The sequence below is a fragment of the Lissotriton vulgaris genome, chromosome 4_1 (genome assembly GCF_964263255.1).
Source record: "Lissotriton vulgaris chromosome 4_1, aLisVul1.2, whole genome shotgun sequence".
Classification (NCBI taxonomy): domain Eukaryota; kingdom Metazoa; phylum Chordata; class Amphibia; order Caudata; family Salamandridae; genus Lissotriton; species Lissotriton vulgaris.
In genome coordinates this window covers 1,839,146,453-1,839,166,658 of record NC_141691.1, presented here as the reverse complement: position 1 = coordinate 1,839,166,658, position 20,206 = coordinate 1,839,146,453, and the positions used below count along the sequence as shown (strand labels likewise).

General features: G+C 40.9%; 1 protein-coding gene across 1 annotated transcript in view; it reads right to left on the bottom strand.

Annotated features, from left to right (window-relative positions):
* Window positions 1-6,042: 6,042 nt before the first annotated feature.
* SLC30A8 (solute carrier family 30 member 8) overlaps window positions 6,043-20,206 on the bottom strand; it is a 482,505-nt gene continuing 468,341 nt past the window's right edge. The window contains exon 8 of the mRNA XM_086967033.1: window positions 6,043-7,787. Coding sequence (XP_086823159.1) covers window positions 7,642-7,787 — 146 coding nt within the window. The 3' untranslated portion in view covers window positions 6,043-7,641. The remainder of the gene's footprint in view (window positions 7,788-20,206) is intronic.

Sequence of the window (20,206 nt, the reverse complement as noted above, 5' to 3'; positions counted from 1 at the left end):
CAGGCAACACGTTTAACAGCACATTTTTTGGAAAAAGGACATGGTCCTAACGACTTCACATGGACCATATTGGAACAACCCAATATTCCAGATAGCTGTCCGGACATTGGCAAATTTCTGTTCAGAATTGAACAGAAGTGGGTCTATAAGCTGAACAGTGACAAGGAAGGCCTTAATGAACCCATACCGTGGATGTCACTATAGAAAAATCCAGCCTGTATGTATAAAAAACCTGTTTGCCGGAATGTGTGGATATAAAATATCCTAAAATATTTTAAAAAAGTCACCCTGATTACACACATTGCCCATAAAAAACCTCCGGTGAGCTGTATACCCGTTTTTTGGGGGACAATATGTGTTGAGCGTTGCGGAAAACTTCTTCGCCGTTTAGCACATATTGTAATAAATACCATCCGATGGCCATCCTTTAACCAGAACACGGCAGTTCCCAGTAGCCAGCAAGAATAAGTCTTCTCATGTCTGATTAACATCTGTATCATTGTGCATCACTCTCTTTTTATTTTATGTGTGCTTAGTATAAACCATCTGTGACACAAATCAGGTACAAGTTATGTACCCCCAGACTACTACACTTAGATGCATTCTCTGCTCAATTACAGCGTGTTTGCTTGGTTGCGCTTCAGATCCCTAGTCAACTGTTTATTCATAGTTCTCTCTGCTGTGGATTTCCCATTGAAATTCAAGTATATACTTCTTACATCTTATAAGACCGTCAATTTACACGCTAGAAATGCTGTGAAAGATTTTTTCCACACAGCCACGTTAACACGGCTTAAAAAGTGCCAATATAATATGGGGCATGAAATCGTCCATTCATATGACACTGTTCTCGCCACTTTTAAAAAAAACTACTATTCCCAGAAACCATAGCGCAACAGGCAATGTTTGAAATGCCCGTTTTTTCCTCCGTTCGGTGCCTCCCCAGAACAGCCCAGAGGGACGCTGGGAGACACCGACGGAGAGGTAAGCGGAGGGAGGGGAGGTGCATGCTCTCTAACTTTCCCCTGTCTGCCGCGCACGGCGTGTACTCTGTAGCTTGTAAAACGGTCCGTTGAAAAGAGTTAAGAGAGGCAACCCGCGCTGGGTCTCGATCTTGGCCATAACAAGCTGCTCTTTCCATAACACGCGATGGGTACATCAGACATTTTTTGACGGCGCTTGCCGCATTTAATGATCCGCGCGCATACATACTTGGCTATGCGGTTCTTTTGAAAAGAGTTGCGAGAGGCACCCCGCGCCGAGTCCCACGCTCGGTCCCGGCCTCTGCAAAAATCAGCAGCTCATCTGTAAACAACTCGTGGGCTCATTAAACTTTCTTCCGACGGCTCTCATTGCATTTACTGATCGACTCGCATTCTATATTATGTAATATATAAACAACATTGCGAGTGATCTTTTTCTTTAATAAATGCAACGATCAACACGACCCAATATTTTCTTAATCCCTGGCCTGTCTATAAGAAAGTGTCCTCAAGTAATTCATTGTGCTAACTTGGGGGCGTGGCAGATAGGTCAGAATCTACATCTTGAAAGTGGGATGTGTGACTTATTTAATATAATACTTGACTCACATGCATAAATTCACCATTTCCAGAGCATATCTTTGCTCAGCCTTATGAATACCTAAGGTTTTTACTTGTCTATGTTGCTTTGACATGAATTGGTTGAGTGCTTCTACGATTGTCTTTTGCTAAACAGAGCGGTGCTCCTTATTTACCTGAGCTGCAGCCAGGTGAGGTGAGGCGCCATCCCCACAGAAATTGGGTGAGTGTTATCATGTCGTTCTGAACTTTATGTACATGACCACAAGAATACCACTACTGAGAAGTGCATTCTGTGATAAATATGCCTGTTTCTCTTTTTTCTTTTCTCACTATTATGACTACTCTAGATTGTGGTGGAGAATCAACACCTGACAAATAGGTGATATTTTTTCTATTTATTTTTCTTCACTTAGTAATACAGCAGTAGCAACATCATGGTCCTGATGAAAGCATAGGATAACTTCCATCTATATGCAGAAACATGTCGACCACTTGCTGAGTAGATATTATGTTAAATCTACTTGTTTCTTCACTATTCACTTGTTTTTATACTTAGGGGTCTGAGAGAAATCATTAAAATATCTATTCTACTCAGTTCCACCTAATTTTACTCACTTCACTTATATTCACTTGCAGTGCTTCTCTTCAGTTGTAAACACCAACACCATACTGACACCACCCAGTAACAACACTATTACCTACATCTCCTGACTCATATAGCCCTCACCTTATAATTTGGGTGACGGACTTCATACTAACTCCTGGGTAAGGAGTACCCAAATGATGTAAGAGTGGTGGCACAGAACGATAACTGATGGGAAAAATTTCCTGCCTGGGTTGTATGTCATAGATATGAGTGTTGAGATGGTGTTTACATATTTAATTGCATTTAACTCACAATTTAGTTTGCTAGTCATATAGTGGTTAGTCTAAAGCATGACAACAGGGTTGTGACTCCTGGATACTCTTTGTTGTAAGTAGTTCTATTGGGGGCATGTGTCCAGTTTGGAGTCGTTAAAGTAGCCCTTGGACCCTCTTTTAGATAGTGTGTGTTTGTAGTGTGTGCTATCACCACAGAAAAGAAAGGTGCCCAGTCCCTTCGCACAATGTTGGCCTTACCTCCAACCAAAGGCCACAGGAGGTGTGGAAACTGCATTTTACAATTTTTAACAGGAGGGGGGAGAGAGAGAGTCAGTGGATTCAGTCTCCCTAGTCATACGAATAATTTCTTAACCACTCACTTTTTCACCTCACCTCACTCACACTTTTGTAATAAACACACACCCCCACACATAGCTCACTTCAAGTGCTCCTGCGTATTCGCGAGTCGTAGCACGCCGCATCCCGTAGAGGGGTGCGAAGGCCCCAATGATGAAGCATGACACCAAGGGGCCTGTTGGTGTGTGAGGGGCATTTAAACAACACTGTGTGTTCCCCATCACTCTAGGGATCACTACCACTTTGAGTGGATTCCACTTTGTTTATTCGAAACTGCATTTTATGCAGCAGTATCATTGAGGGCATCCAATTCACTTACGGCAACAAATATGTGAAGCATGAAGAGTTCACTAATTGCAACACACACAACGTCTTCTAGTGTGTAACATGCCCATGTCCAAAGGCATTCATTGGTAAGACTACCCAGTCTATAAAAAGAGAATAACCCAACATCGCTCTAGAATAAGATGCAAAGTTTCAAGTGCACCGATGGTAATACACTGTATTGAAAAAGGGCACGGGCCGAATGACATCAAATGGACAGTGTTAAAACATATAACCGGAAACAATATTGACAATCTATTGCCTAGATTTGAAGCGAAATCAATAATGTATTTGGGAACAATTGAGAATGGTCTCAACGAAATGAATCCGATAACACACTGTGGATAACTGGAAGGAGTGTAAGCAGCGAAAGAAGACCGCATGTTGCAAAGGCTGCATTTAGGTATAACTGTCACACACATCTAATAATGTTCCAGACTAAATCACCTGCACTGCAATGCACGCATGACAAAGCGCTAGGCTGACACCCATCCAGGAAGTGCAGCTTAATTAGGAACCCTGTTCTTCACTGACAATTGAGTGATCAGTAAACATGTAAAAGACCATAAGATATGGAGGCACCCTAATAGTATAAAACATGCAACTAATAGTGTCAAAATGCTGTACTGAAAGACGCATTGCCATGACGAAGTCCACACAGGAAGACAGGCAAAGTCAGGCAAGATGGCCTCCACACCTCACCGGCGTGATTACGTCATATGCAAGGAATCGCAATGAAGGCTGACCCCGCATTACAAAAACGCCGAAGAACCCATAAACTCCGGGAGACTTGAGTATCCTAGATGGGAACGCGGAGAAATGTGCGCCCATAACGAAGATAAAACAAGGTATGAGGGAGGAAATGCAGGGAACGCGGGCGTATAAACAAATTTTCACGACAACCTGAGCCCGCACGCTGCAAGCGCACTAACTCCACTGCTTTTAAATCCCTCGCACACTTCGCCGACCACTTAGGTTTTCACGGGGAAGGTAGTAGGCACACAGATGTCTTCCCGATTTGTTGCACGACGTGTGAAGCGAGTGTTAATGAGTGTTTAACACATCAGAGGCATGTGAAGCATGTTTTTCATTTCCGCTTTTTAAAAAAAATCATGAGGGACAGCACCCTTCTAAATACAATTAGGTGATAGTGCATGACAGATACTAAACATTAACTCCAAAACCAAAGACTAAAATGGACCCTTTCTCTTCAATATGATAATTCCAGAATTTCCAATCATTGAAGGGAACAAGGTATTTACAGACAACACAGAACTGACCAGCCTAGGTGACCAGAATCAACTGCACCCAGGCACATCAAGAAAACCATACTTGGTATGTAAGGAGCCCATTTCAAGCAATATTTAAGTGTCTAAAACCAGAGGCAATAGACCCATAGGGGCAGATTTATGTCGGACTTGAGCCGCCGTTGCGTCACGCAATGGCGGCGTATTCGTGGCGCATCCCTGCGACCCATTTACAACGTGACGCATCTAGGCAGATGCGTCACGTTGTAAAGCCCTGCACCACATGTGGGCGTTCCGGCGCAGGGTGTGCGTTCCGGGGCAATTGCGCCTCGCAAAAGTGGCTGAGTGAAATCTACAAGATTTCACTCAGTCACTTTTAGGCCAATGCTGCGTCAAAACCCTGCGCCTGCTTGAAGCAGGCATAAGGCTTGACGCAGCGTTGGACAGATAGGGCACCCCGAGCCTTGCTGGAGCTGCGTCGCGCTTGCGACGCAACTCCAGCAGTGCGCCACCTTTACGGCACAGATGCGTCACGCATCTGTGCCGTTTTTGCCCCTTGCCGTTTTTGCCCCTTTGGGGCACCGCATTATAAATACGGCGCACCATGGGTGGCGGAGCTGCAGCGCACAATAACTGGCGCATCCCTGGGGATGCGCCAGTTATTGTAAATCTGCCCCTTAGTATTATTATTTCAATTTATTCAGGCATCATACATCCTACCCGAACAAAGTCCTGCCCTGATGAAGACCTTCTTGTAAATATATCGTCTTGGTCCCCTAAAGAAGGTCAAAACATGTTGGAGTATATGTATAAGAGGCCTAGAGCAACCAAGAAAAAGAATGCGCTAAATAATAGGCATCTTGAGCTTACCTGAATAAGCTCTAGAAAAGAGTTTGAGAATAAGACTCTGACCTCGTTAGGACCCATGAAGCAGACAGTATTGAGGATACAAAATAAAAAGGTCCCGATAACGAACATAAATCAGTAGGACAATAAGTTCTAATGGAAATATTATCTTTTGATAAATTGGAAGTATATGTATAACAATGTTTGATGTCGTTTTTATGTGTGTAAGATATTATTTGTGGTTAGTGACAAAATATATGTACCTGATGTAAATATAGTTTTTTGAGCCTTCTTGAAAAATTTTGTATAAAAAACGTAGAGGTGTATCTGTTAATGTACTATGTGAAAAGAACCTTCGCTGAAAATAATCCAAAAAAAGAATCGAAATTATTGAAGCCCAGAGTTAATAAAAAGGACTACTGTGGCACAAATAACGTTTCATTTGTGGTTTCAGAGGTACTCCTTGTTTAATTATTGTTCAATTGATTTCAGCCTCTGGAACCCTTAATTGAATCACCCCTATTTATGAATGCCCATTACAGGGTCATGGGCACCCAGTATCCAAAGGCTGTGCTGTAACTAAAGGAAACAGCTTTAGAGAATACGACAAAAGAAAAGCTAATCACCTATTCTTCGGAGGGGCCACGGAGTGCCCCTTAAGCCCCAAGTGTGCCAGGGTAATAAATCCATGATCCTGGGAAAGGCTTCTCATATTTTTAAGCACTCCTGGACCCTGTACTTTTGTACATGGGGTCATGGAGTTAGGGGCCACCTGTTGGTTGGTCCTAAAACTGCAGTGGCATCATATCAAAAGTAGAAAAATTACTCATGTCCACATGAGATTGAATTGACAATACTTTATTGAATGGTTACATGAACAGTGGGTCATAGCACGTTAATCAAGATCACTGAGAGATGGCATCACCAGAGTATGTTTTTAATGTGGTTTACAACGACTTTAAAAGCTATATTTCTATTTCTAAGACCGTGGTGACACCTTTAAAAAGCAATAAGGCCTGACATGTTATAATTGCACCCTATAATATTATTTCTATGCATAGGTGTAGGAGTGCTGTGATTCAAGATTATGGCTTGCTGTTGTGCCAGCTACTCTGCGGTTGGCTCCAAAAGTGTTTTCAGCTACCTTATTGTATATTTTCTTAAGTATTTAGCAGTGTGTCTAAAAAGCAGTTTTCACTTTTAGAAGAAAAAAGCACTGACTGAATAATGATTGGGGCTGGGGTTACTAGGCCACACCACCTCCTTTGAGTAGGCGTTGGACTGCTATGCTGCTTTACCATGCGAGAGTCAAGTACTACAATGGAGGACTTGGTTCCCATTAAAGAAAAATCTGAGGAGGTATTGCTTGTGAAGGACTCATACATTTTGCAACTAATAACCCAATTTCTTACAGTAAGTAAGTAACAATTTTCAGGGCAACTGGATTACCATTGAAAACAAATGCAGTCCTTAGATCATGAATTATGTCAGTTGTTTGAAAAGTGAGAAGCATTGCATATCTTTAGAATATAATTAAATATAAAATTAAAAAGTGAAACAAAATACATTTAAAAGTGTAGACATGTGAAGGAATAAAACAGGAGTCCGCAAGTAAAACTACAGGTGGAGCCACATTGAAACATCCATTAAGAAGCCACAGTAATTCTGGATTTTTTTGAAAATATAGGCACATCCCAGTTAGTGGTTGTCACCAAGGCAAACCAACCAAAGACAAAATTATGGTGGAGAATGTCCAAACTTGGGAGCATGTGAAACAAAGTTTAAAAATATTATCCATTTTAAGTTCAGACGTGGATCATTCATCTCAGCAATCTGCCTAGTCTCTCTCTCATGGATGTCCAGAAAGGGGTGAGGCTGCTTGGTGATCACTCTCTCTGACGTTTTCTTATACATATATGTTTTTAGACTCATCTGCATATCAATGAGTTGTGGAAGGCGGAGGAGGAAATACAGACTGGTGACTAAATGTTTGCAGTAAAATTATGCATCCATTCTCAAGTCCATTCTATTTTGCCTCCCTCAATGAAATGCAGTAAATTTACAGAAGTATTTTGGATCTTAATTCTTCTTTTAGAGGTAATTAATCCGATCCATCGTGGCACAGACTTTTTATTTGTGATAAGTCAACTTTATCATGTTAGTTGATGCCTTTATTTTTGATGGGAGCACACCATATGTGCCATACACCACCAAATTGAAGCTATTCAGTGATTTAGTGGACTGCAAACAATGAGGAATTACAAAATGTTCCGGTTAAATAGCTTCATTAATGAAAAGTATCTTTCTTTTATGCTGTCATGTCACCTGGATTGCACTGTGCTTTCTTGTTGACTGGCCCATTATGGACGACACCGAGTACACAGCGATAACCATTGACCTGTCAAGGCAGTGGTTTGTTCTGGTACATTACACTGTCTGCTTTACTCTTTCAGATCTTGGCAAAAGGTGCAGTTTGGCTTCTGATCTGCTTGTTGTTCAATTTGAATAGTGACTGAGTGGAAGGTGAAGCTGTCGAATACCGTCTCAGTAATTTCTTTCAGCACTAGTGCTTGATCCGCTGAGTCTGCTGTTGATGGCAAAAATAGAAACACATTGTTATGCACAATAGATGTGTTAATACAGCAATAGCCTGTGTCACAGCTTTAATAACAGAGTTACACAAAAGTCACTATAACAACTGGTTACCATGTATGCACATTTCTAAATTTCACAATAGTTATGTATTTATTATTTATGTATTTGTTTGACAGACTTATAATGCACACAGCTGACCGGAGGGGTTTCCCAGATCAGAATAGATGCAGATAACAACCGTTAGTGTATTGTATTTTAATGTAGCCCGTTTTTGTATTTTTTATGTGATTTCTAAGAGGCTTGTAGTATTCACTACTGTGTAGACTGTTTGGACACTTGGGGGATCATTAGGATGACAGGGGGACTTAGTCCGCCCGCCATCCCATCGGATTATGGGACTGCCCGCCATAAGGGGGGGTCCCGTGGGGGGGTATTAGGATGCGCCCGCCACAGTGGCGGGCGCATACTGCATGTTTAACATTGTGGCGGGCAGTGCTTTCAGCGCCACCCCCCACAATGCTAAAAATGCATGTGATGCATTTGCATACACAAAGCGGCAGGCACCCCGCGGTGCCTGCCGCATTGTGTATGCAAATGCAGGGGGTACCACAGGTACCCCCCCATTTGCACCCCCAACTCGCCTTCACCATGGGGGCCCGATGGGGGCCCCCAAAGTGAAGACCGCCTGCCTTTCCGTGGCGGCAAAGACATTCCACAAAGCCCATACTAATAAGGCTGGCGGTGTCTGATAGACACTGCCGCCATATTAAACCTTTTCTGCCCCGGTCGCAATGCGACCGGGGCGGAAAAACGGCGGACCGTCTTTCCGTCCGCCGCGGCACCCCCGCCATAGTAATATGGCGGGGGGAAATGGGTTGCGGACGGGTGACGGGCGGACAAGGATGTCCCGACATCCTAATTGGCCCCATAATGTGCTAGGCTGTGTTTTTCGGTTTAGTGGCATTCTTGGTAATGTGGTACAAACAACAAAGGTTTTGGGAAAGTTTCATCACTAAAGAATTAAGCATTGCACGCAAGTTAGCTTCCCGCCATCTCATGCACATGCAATACCACAATTTGCTGTATTGTACAGAGCTAAACTTTGCGTTCAATCTTTTATTTGTGCCTTTCCAGTTTTTTCTGGAGAAGTACAGGTTCTTCTTTTGCGTCTGAACTATTGTAACTGCCTTAATTTGGGAACCCCAAACTATCTCCATTCGCAGCTCCAGTCTGCGCAAAATAGTGCTGCGTACAAGTTATGTCGTCTGTGGAAGAAATTAGTTAAAAATTGACATTCAATTTACAACCCAATGTTAGAACTGCACCTTTAGAATGCGTTTAAAAGCTGATGCAGAAATAATTTCACTTAGAAATGACACGCAAAATAATGTACTCCCATTATAATGCGAAATAATTCTTCTAATTTATAACCAATACCCGCAGGAGCTATTAATAATTTAATAATGCAGAGAAAATGTACTTGAAATGTTTAAAATATAGAACACATGTGTAAACATTTTTTTGTACCAAGCTATTATTCTTAAGAACGTGCACCTTCAGTTTGTTATTGTTATTTGTGATTTTTATAGCGCTAAATCACTGGCAGGTCTCTTAGCGCTTGAACACAGGTAGACAGCTCACTGCATGGGTGGTAAACACGATCTGGAGAGAGTTACTCAATGTTTAAAGCTTCTTTAAAAAGGACTGTTTTAAGTAGTTTCCGAAAGTGAAGCAGGTTGGGTTCTCTGCGCAGGAGGACGGGTAACTTGTTCCACAGTTGAGGGACAAGTACTGAGAAGGCTCTACCACCTTTCGAGGAAAGTTTATACAGAGGGCATAACAAGAATTGTGCCTCTGAAGATCGCAAAGAGCGTCCAGGAGTATAAACCTCCAAGCGTTCTTTTATGTAGACCGGGGCCAAACCATATATAGCTTTATGAGCTAATCAGAGGCTCTTGAATTCCACTCTTTGTTTTATAGGTAACCAGTGCAACTTGCGTAGCAGCGAAGTGGCATGTGTTTTCCTGGGCAGTCTAAGAATCAGTCTAGCTGCGTCATTTAAGACTACTTGCAATCTATTTAGCAGATACTGGGCAAGGCCCAGGTAAAGGGCGTTACCATAGTCCAACCGCGAGATTATGATGGCTGACACAATTGTGTGAAGCGGGGAGATGGAAAGAAGGGGGACCAGTTTACGAAGTTGTCTGATTAATCCTGTAAAAGTGCCAACCTCTGATGAAATCTGGTTAGCCATCGAGAGTTTATCATCGATTTTTATACCCAGACTTTTTACGGTTGAGCTAGGTCTAGGAGATGGGGCCTAGGTCTTGGGGCCAGAATCTGTCGTTCCAGGGTGATTCGATTGTGGGGATGACCAGGACCTCTGTTTTATCGGGGTGAATTTTTAGTGAGTTAGCTGTCATCCAACTCACGGTAAAACTGAGGATATTTAGTGCTTGAAACTGAGCAGATACAGTGCTGTCGATACTAAGCAGCAGCTGGGTATCGTCTGCATAGTTAAAGATTTTGCAGCCCATATTCGCTAGGGCTGTTACCAATGGCTGCAGGTAGACATTAAAGAGGAGTGGGGACAGGCCTGAGCCCTGGGGGACTCCACAATCAAGGGACCTTAACTCAGAGACTGCATCACCCAATTGAATCCTGTGGGACCTACCCAACAAGAAGGATTCAAGCCATTGGTGAGCCTGATCTTGAATGCCGAAAACGGAAAGTCTATCCAGTAGTATCGCATGGCTGACAGTATCAAAGGCTGCTGATAGATCTAATAATATCAGGGCACACGGTCTTTTACTGTCAGCCATGGCTCTGAGCTCATCAAGCACTGAGAGCATCACCAACTCAGTGCTATGATGTGCTTGAAATCCAGCTTGTCATCCCTGGAGGAGATGGTAGTCCTCCAGGAAAGATGAAAGCGCCTTCAGGACGTGTTGTTCTAGAACTTTAGCCAAGAAGGGTAACTGGGAGATCGGCCTATTACTTTTTAAGTTGGTTGCATCGGCTCCTGGTTTCTTTAATAGAGGTATAACTCTAGCCAGGTGGTAGGTAACCAGTCTCCAGAGAAGTGTTTAGTATGGAGATGATTTGTCCCTCTAGACCTGGGAGCGCCATTCGAAATATTCTAGGCGGGCATGGACCTGATGGAGAACCTGTCTTTATCCCATTCATCATCAGCTTAAGGGAAGCTGTGTCTAGTTCTGGGAAGCTTGAGAGTATGTGATCCTGCGAGGCAATGTTGGGGCTAGGTGGTAGGAAATAGGTGGTAGGGGTGTTATTGATATCTCGAAGAAGACACCTGACTTTTTCAAGGAAGAAGGATTGGAAGGTGTTACAGTCAATTGTAGCTTCAGCTGATGCCCTATCTGTCTTTTTGCTGAGTTCTAGCAAGATTCTAAAAGTTTCTTTCTGTTTGTTTTCGACAGTATTGATTCTACTTTCATAATATTCCACCTTCGTTGCTGTAATACATTTTTTATAGGAGCTAAGCAATAACTTGTAGTTTTCTCGCTCTGCCGGAGCATTCCTTTTGCGCCAGCGTCTTTCTGCATGGCCAAGTTTCCTTTTGGATTCTCTTAACTGAGAATTAAACCAGGGGGTGCCTTTTGCCTCATCCTTGATCTTATACTTTCGCTCCGGTGCTAGCTGGTCAATAGCAGCACATAGATTATTCGTGAGGGCCTCACACTCCTGATCTAAGTTGTTTTGTTTACGGGCAAGGGGGTTGTGGGCAAGAAGAAGATCTACCAGGTTTGCTGGAGTGATTTGTTTTCCATATTTGTGGTGGTTTAGTTAAGACGCCATCTATTGGGATACAAAACCTGATTAGGAAGTGGTCTGACCACGTACACGGTAGAATGTCTATAAGACTGGCCCCCCCTTGGGTGGTCCAGACCTGGTCCAGAGTATGACCTTTAATATGTGTAGGGGCATCCACTACTTGTTGGAGGCCCAGTGAGGTCATCAGAGCCTCCAAATGTAGGGCTGCCGAATATTTAGGTTCCTTATCCATATGCAGGTTAAAGTCTCCCACTACTAGTACTCTCTGATAGCGAGTACAGATGTCAGAAATTATAGTCGTAAATAGTTCATTGAATTGCGGTGTTGATTTTGGAGGACGGTATACCGCTGTATAGGCCTCAAGATCCTATTAGTTCGGCATTTGCTCATAGCATAATAAATATTTATTTCGATTATTTGCCAGGCATCAGCATCTTGCTTACAAATTTGCTGACTCCTATCATGTTCCACACTTCATATTAGATCATTTGCCTGAATAAAAAGAGACAGAATACAAAGAGTTTGCTATATTATATAATGATTTTGACATTTATGTATGTTCCATTAAAAGTTTGCCTCTGCTTTTCCAAACTGGCCTTTGTCGTCATACTGAAACACCTAGAGCATCCATTAGCTTATTTAAGAAGGTTCTTATGAGAACTTTCCTCCATGTAAGGACCTTTCCTCCATGTAAGGACCTTTGAGGCAGTGTTATACGAATGTACCAGCATGTACGCTTATTGTGGGATTCGACGGAAGGGACATCGGAAGCCAAGTAACACCATCCGATGAAAGAATGATCTGTGCCTAATAATGTTTTCTACAATATTTCTCAGTTTATATTAACAAGTATTACTAGCTAGTCGAGAAGAAGCTTTAGAGAAGTCAGAATGCTTTGTCGGTAGACCCATCATCCTTGCCTTGCTACTCTTCTACTGGAGAGATGTGTTTGCTCTGTTACCAACAGCTACTGCTAAAGGTGACTTACTTTCAATACTTTAAAATATTTTCTTTTGGATCAATATTCTACTCCAGAAATCATCTTATTATTGACGGTTGCTACTGCAACTCTGGGGAACTCAGCTTAGTTTCCAGAACAACTCTTTATGGGAAGTTCCATTTTATTCTTACTTTGCTCTTTTCGGAAAACTCTTCATGGGTTCTATTTAAAGTAATTAGTTAATTGTTAATTAATTAATTCCACATTAGAGTAGGATAGGTCCCTTACTTAGTTTAGTGACATTTTCTTTTATGGAAGACCTGTGTATTGATTTATGCTTTCTGTAATCAAATTCATTATTGATTTCTGTAAATTGAATAATTTGAATAAAAGTACAAAAGCATTACTAATCTTTTAAGATGAATAAAGGTTTTGAAACCTTCAAAACCTCTCATCATTAAATGAACAACTAAAATTCGAATTGTCGATGATATATGCCTAATTTATGTTTTCTTCTAGCTCTATTCACATCACGGTGGCAAAGGTTCATTGACCTTATTTAAAGCCATCAGGAATTCCCAAGAACGAAATCTGTAAGTTGAGTGTTAAAGTTTTGAAACCATACTTGGCTAATCCTCGGGCTTTCCTGCACCTTCCTCCCTGGACGTTTGCATCATCTCATTTTGAAAATTTACCACGACTCCCTGTACGATAATGTCTTTTGAATCCTCATGTTTTTGCCATCATAGTTTTTGCCTCTGGCCCTGCCTATCTGAAATCTAAACTCTGGTCATGTCCCAATTGCTGGCTGTCTCCAAGATCCGGAAGGAACTGCATTCTCATACCTGAATCCTAATCTTGGAAATCATCCTCCAACTCCAACACCCCAAGCCCCTGGGATTTAGGAAAGAGAATTATGTGCGATGCTTCTTGGAAAAAAACCTAAGGCCTACATTTTCTCGCAAGTATCGTAAATTTTGATGTGAAAGGGGTCTGCTGGTGCCAGGACACCCTCTGGGTTAATCTCACACTTTAAAACCCCCTAATCATGCATTCTACCACTCTGGATTAGTGTTCTGATGTATTTTGAAGTAATTTATTGCTGTTCATAGTGCAAAGGAGTCATTAGATGTAGAGGAAAGGCTATTCAGTAGTGTTTAGGAGGGTAATAATTACAAAAATCCTGAGCAGAGAAGTGTGATTTCTGGCTGAAAGGAGTCCACTGGCATTGTCAAAAGGAGTGATAATGGTCATCTCTGCTGAGGTCCCTCACTCTCTGCTGAATGTTTACTACTTTTGATGATGATGGTAAACACCTGCTCTGTGTGTGTAGGCTTATGAGTTCAGATGGCATACATTGTATTGTCAATTAGGCAGGTGATTTCAAATGTCTTTATTTGATATTATTTACAACAAGGTTTAAGAAATGCCTAATTTTCCATTAATAGTTAATGCCAACAGTTGTTTCACGAACAATGGTTACTTCATTAGGACTTTGAAACTATTTAATAAACTATGAGGCTTCACTTAATTTTGCAAATGAATTCATTTGATCATATATTTATTTTGTTTTTATCCAGAAGATCAGAGTGCGATGGTCAGTCTATCACATTTAGTTGTCTATAGTATCAGATTGTCTTTCTTTGAAGCAGCTATCATTAATGTTATCTTCTCTATTGCTCTGAGTATGATAAGATGTCACTGAGGAACAGACAAAAGCATAGGCACTACCTGAGGAGCATTAAATGAGCCACTGAATCGGTGGCAAGGTATCTAACAGACGAACTCTGCCTGAAGGCCTTTCATGAATGGCAGGAAGCGCCAGTGTGAGGCAAGATGGCTTACAGAACGGTGCTTTGTATCATTGCTTTTGAAAAAAGTATACATTTTCAGTACAGTACACTTCAGGTTAGAGAAGATACAGAATATGTCAGGCATAAAATGGCTTCTATGTAGGGGATTCATTCTAGACCCTCGACCAGTGTCAAGAAAGAGTTTACTCTTGTTTGCAAGTTTTCTAATTCTTTGATCCTAGGCTAATATGCCAGTTTATTAGACTCACAAGGTGTCCTTATATTCAGATCCTGACATGTGATGTGTTTGCATCACCAATTTAGTCTAATAAACTCCAAAATATTTTTGATCTCAGATCTAAATACAGCATTCTTTATTAGATCATTTGATAGAGTCATCCAAAGCAGTGTATCCCTACTGAAAGACCAATCAATGACCCTACCTATCAGCTCACCATAAGGGATGGCTTTTCTGTCATATTCAAGTAACACAGAGATTTGAGTTTGAAGTTAGAGCCTTTTTTTTTGTTCAAAGGGAAGCATGATTAACTAAACAAGAACAGAAAAAAGAAAAACAAATCTATACTTTGATATACATTCAGTTATAAATATTATTACAATGCACATAATCCATATTTCTATAAACCTTAACACATTAAAAATTATTTTACCAATACATTTATGTAGCATTATTGTACTAAATAAATTCTAAAATGTAAATTCATTCATAAATATAAATCGATCATGATAAACGCAACATAATCTTATTAATTCAGATGTACCGAGGCACACATTGCATCCTAATCTATACCATCCGCAAACTAATCCCACAGTCTGGTAAATTTAGCAGCATTCCAGGAGTGAGAAGCATCTTACTTTCCCTATCTTTCTTCATTTTCCTATGCCACTCTGAAAACCATGGAATTAGTTTTGTCCACCACCTTTCTAGTAACAATGGTCATGCTACTAACATCAAGAAGAAAATCATCTTTAGATGTCTTAGTGATATTTTACCCCAGGGGTTTTCAACCAGTAGAACTATGATGGGGTTGCAGACGATTTTAATCTGCAATTGTTCTTCTTAATATTGAAAATTTGAAACCCAGAACTTGCCCAATTGGTGCAATGCAATGCAACGTGGGACTGTTGGATTTGGACCTTTAAGTAGGTTCACCCCAAAGCTTTTTGCTTTCACCCTCCTGTTTTCTGAACCAATTTTATATTGACTTTTAGTATTCTGTGCACTTTACAACTGCTAACCACTGCTAAAGAGATTGTGCTCTCTCCTTTAAACATGTTAGAATAGGCTTACACCCAAATGCCATTTTCAACCTGATGCTTGGCAACAATATCTCTCAAGTCTGTAAATACTTTCATTGTAGTTGTGTGGTCCTGGGGGTAGAGGTGTTTGCAACCTATATGAATACAAGAAAAATCCCCTGTTGCCCCTATCTTTGTGAATGTTTAACGTTTTGCACAGTATATGTTGACCCCTGAGAAGCTGTTGCTCAAGTACACTGAATTTCCTAGTCCTAAATTCTTCAAACAACATTCAGTTAGTACTACTACTATTCACACCTGAGCACCAACAAGCTGTTATTCTGTCACTGGCAGAAAAAGTTAACCTTTGCAGAGAACCATGGGAGGACCCCAAGAGCAAAGAAACAATTACATAAAAAAAGGAGCATTCTGCTGGATTTGAGTAGTACATTGTTCTGCTTACAGAAAATCCAAGTTTACCAAACCTGGCCAGCAAGCATTTATGTGACTGCAATCTAAGCCTGGTAAGGTCTATTCAGCTACTACCCTTCAGTGATGAATGATGTGATTATTTTTTTCATTCCATTCTATATACTAATTCCAAAGGTATGGCTAGCTAACTTTCCCTAAACTAGGTTATATATGACCACACAACCTCACTGTCAGGCTAACTTGAGCATTTGTCACTAAGAGACTTTAACATTTTTTCTGATTTTTGTTTTTCTTTCACCATTGACTGCAATGAAAAAGGTTATTCCGTTTATATTCTATGGAAGCATTTGAATTTGTCTTATCTGTTTAATGTTTTTACTTTTTATAGTATCTACATTCGGCAGAAGGATGCTTTTGCAAGAAATGTATGAGGCTGGGGTACATCAAATATACAAATGAAAAACCTGAAGACATGGCCATGGAAAAAAGGGACATGTGTATCAACATAAAACCGTGGGACTCCTGTAGGCGAGGGCATTAATGGAAGATATGCCACAAATTGGTACCCTCCTCTCCGTTTCCCTTCCCTGCTTTGGAGGTTGTGTGAATACAGTTTTCCTGATGGTGGAGTCCCAGTTAGATGAGCCGTCGTGAAAACTACTGCCTAGACTGGCATGGCAGGAAAGGAGTTTGAAGATCCACCCACCTAAAGCATTATTCCTTTTTGGACTATCATGACAACTATAGCTAACCCAAACAAAAATAAATCCTGCAGTGTCAACCAGATGCTGGGAGAAGACTATCATTATGTGGGGGCAGTGAATCAGCGATCGACGATTCTTGAGGATGGCTCACTCTGGCCATAAAGCAACGAGTCCTCTAAATGCTAAACAAGACCATATTTCTCTTTCAGCATGTATATTCAAGGGGAGGGGGCTGGAACGTAACACAGTTAGTTGATCTGCAACTGCACGAAAAGCTTAACCTATAACTTTTTTCCTAGACTTTTGACCTGTGTGTTTTCAGTGCATTTATGTAAAGTGCATAACATCATTAAAGAAAAGATTCATTAGTTCATCAGCAGGTCAGAAAGGGGAAGAATGGAGGGATAAGTCCGGAATGGCACTGAATTCAAACATAGTATTGTAACAAAAGTGAGATAAAATAGGGTCAGATTGTCTGGAAGCCTTGGTCTAAGGTGATGTTAACTGTTTTAAAAAGGAACAAAGCTGTTGGGGCTCTATTGTCATAACTGACAAAACATAAAACATTACAAAATGAATCTTGATGAAAAGAACAGTATCAAGGTTATTGAAACACTAGAATTATTCCCAACCAGCCGATTGGGGTAATGGGACTTCAGAATGTTTCTGTTGTCCCTCTTTGTTGCTAATCCACCTGAAGTTTCTTGAATTCTCTCAGTGCATTGCCACCTCATTGGTAATGATACATTTTCCCAAGTAGGCTGTGGCTGTTAGAAAAAGGACATGAGGATAACCTTGAGGTCATGGAACGTTCCTTGTCAATGCTTTAACTTTCATCTGATCTATCTCAGTACATGGCACCTCCTCTGTCTTCTTCTGCTTGCCACTGCCAAAGTGCCAAAACAATGAAACAATGATTCTTGTACTGTCTTTTGAGGAAGGTTAGGAATGGATTTGGGTAATGGAACAACCAGAATGCAGCTGAGAGTTACCATGGTGGGGCACTATTTTCTTAATTGTGTCTGTCTTTTCCATAACTGGTAATCTTTGCATCATGGGGGCAAGTGTCATTCATCACCCCCCACTGTTTTCCCTCTGGGTGCTGTGACTCAGCTCTGCTCAATAATCAAATTCAGTTTGATTTTTTTGACTCTGGAAATCTAGTGAAGAATAATGAAAGGCAAGTAAAGTGTATTGTAAGAGCAATAATAGGTCACAAGCTAAAATGCAACGTAAATTACTGCATGCTGTCTATAACCAAGAGATTGAAACAAAGCTATGCATTAAAATGAGATTTACATTAACGTCTAGCTTGCCGTGGTACTTTGACTCTGTGCTGACACATTGTGAAATCCCAAGGTTTACTCGCTAAATGTGTCATGAAAGGCCCATGTATGGGCATCAGTCTCCACTTCTTCTCCCCAGAGTGCAGCTCCAATTGTGAGACTTGGATATCAGCCTCAGTTACCTCCTGCCACTGACAATTACTTTTGCACTCCACTCCAGGGACTGCTGATGGTCGGCTATTAGACTGCCTGTGCTTGATCTTACAGTGCTTGGGCTCTGAGAAGCTCCTGGTGTTTTGTCAGCTGTCAGCCTGTCTTCTTGCTTTGTAGCCCATGATCATAGTAGGCTGCCTTCAGTGCATCCTGTCAGGTTGAACTATCATCCAACCATCTTACAATGCACTCCAACTTGTAGTTTTGTAATTTACATTCACCCTTTGGGATCTTTCCAAATCTGTGGGCCATCTATGTTACCCATTCCTACATTTTGGTGACTTGCATTCACCCAAGTTACCAAAATGTAAGCCAGAGCACGTATTAGGAGGAAAGACTGGTTATGCATACTGGAGGGTGGTGAGGGGTTCATAGCACAATACATCTGTGCGCACTTCCACTGTCAGCTTGCTGGATATATTTCCTACAAATGTAAAATCCATTTCCAGCAGAAATCCACTTTTGCATCATCCTGCTTTCCAGAGACAGCCACGACAATGCCTCGGTGTAGTTTGAGTGGGTCTAATTTTTTCTTATGCCCTTATTGGAAGAGCCAATTATCCAGGACATCAAAAAGTGAACAAAGCAGGTTCATAGGTTTTTAAGCAGCAGTGATAGTGTCTCAGGTGGTTTGTTGCAATACTTATGTGCCACCTAGCTAAATCACTATGGTTAGCACGCATATAGTTGAAATATTTCTTCCTTGGCCAAACATAGCTGCCATCAGGCTCTGGCGCACATGCACAATCATACTGTAGGAGAATGTGTTGCTGTACCCATTAGTACGTAATACATTTCGATTACACCTCTTTGCTCTAAATACACTAAACCCCCCATAACCTTCTCTACTTTTATGAAGCAATACGTACCAATCATTGGGTATTTATGTATTCTTATTTCTCATTCAGTAATACTCGAAGCTTAATACGCCATTGTAGTATGGAACAATTTGTCTGCTTGAGTTTTTTACTTTTGATGTGTATTGTAATGAGTCTGAAATGGCATGCTGTAAAGCCCAAATGCTTTTTCTGCTTCAGTTGCAAAACTAGCATCCCCGCTGTGAGGATGCCAAAGATTAACAAAAAAAAACAAGCAGCATGTACTTTTCTCATGCATTTTAAAGACTGTGAGCTATGGATGTCCTAACTCTTTCAGTTCACTCGGGTGCATCCTAACATGGGGCCACCAGCATAAAAGCCAACTATATCAACAAAAAAAGTAATATGCAAACTGGGTTCCTTAACCAATAAAAAATTAAAATTACTGGTTAGCTCTGTTCTCCGATTCCTTATTGAAGACATATTTTCATATAAAACAAGTACTTTAAAAAAGTTAAAAGTAAGGGCTATATTATGTAGCCCTGTGTATCAGCAAAAACGTATTAGGCAAACTGTGTTCTTTAACCAATAAAAAAGGAAAAATACTATTTATCTCTGTTTTCCGACTCCCTGTTGAAGAAATATTTTCACATAAAACAAGAACTTTGAAAATGTGAAAAGTAGGGGTTATAATATGTAGCTGCGCGTATATATTCCAAACGAATTTAAAAATGGCGATGTGGCACCCTGTTAATAAAGTTATATCAATAGTGACACTCAAATTTAGAAACACGTTTATAAACAAGCATTGGTGTTGGCTGCCGGCCTTTTTGGGGGGTTTTGTCAATGCTTGTTCTGTAATTTTTTTTTTGTAAAACTCTATTGGTGAGCTGCTTCAGAGTCCTCATCAATATTTAAACAAATTGGCTAATAGCATAAATATGTGTTTGTGCTCAAAAAGAACATCTTGTCATATGAGACCCAGTCACTGAAAGGACCTACTTTTGTGAGGGGATATGCTCCTTGTAAAAGAGCAGAATGAAATCACTCACAGATTAAGTGGACTGTTATCTCTAGCACCCCAGATGACTTTTCTCTTCTCTCTACTACTTCTGCTCTCTACTGCTTAAGGCCTAAACCCAGAAACATGTGTCTAGAGATAAGAGTACT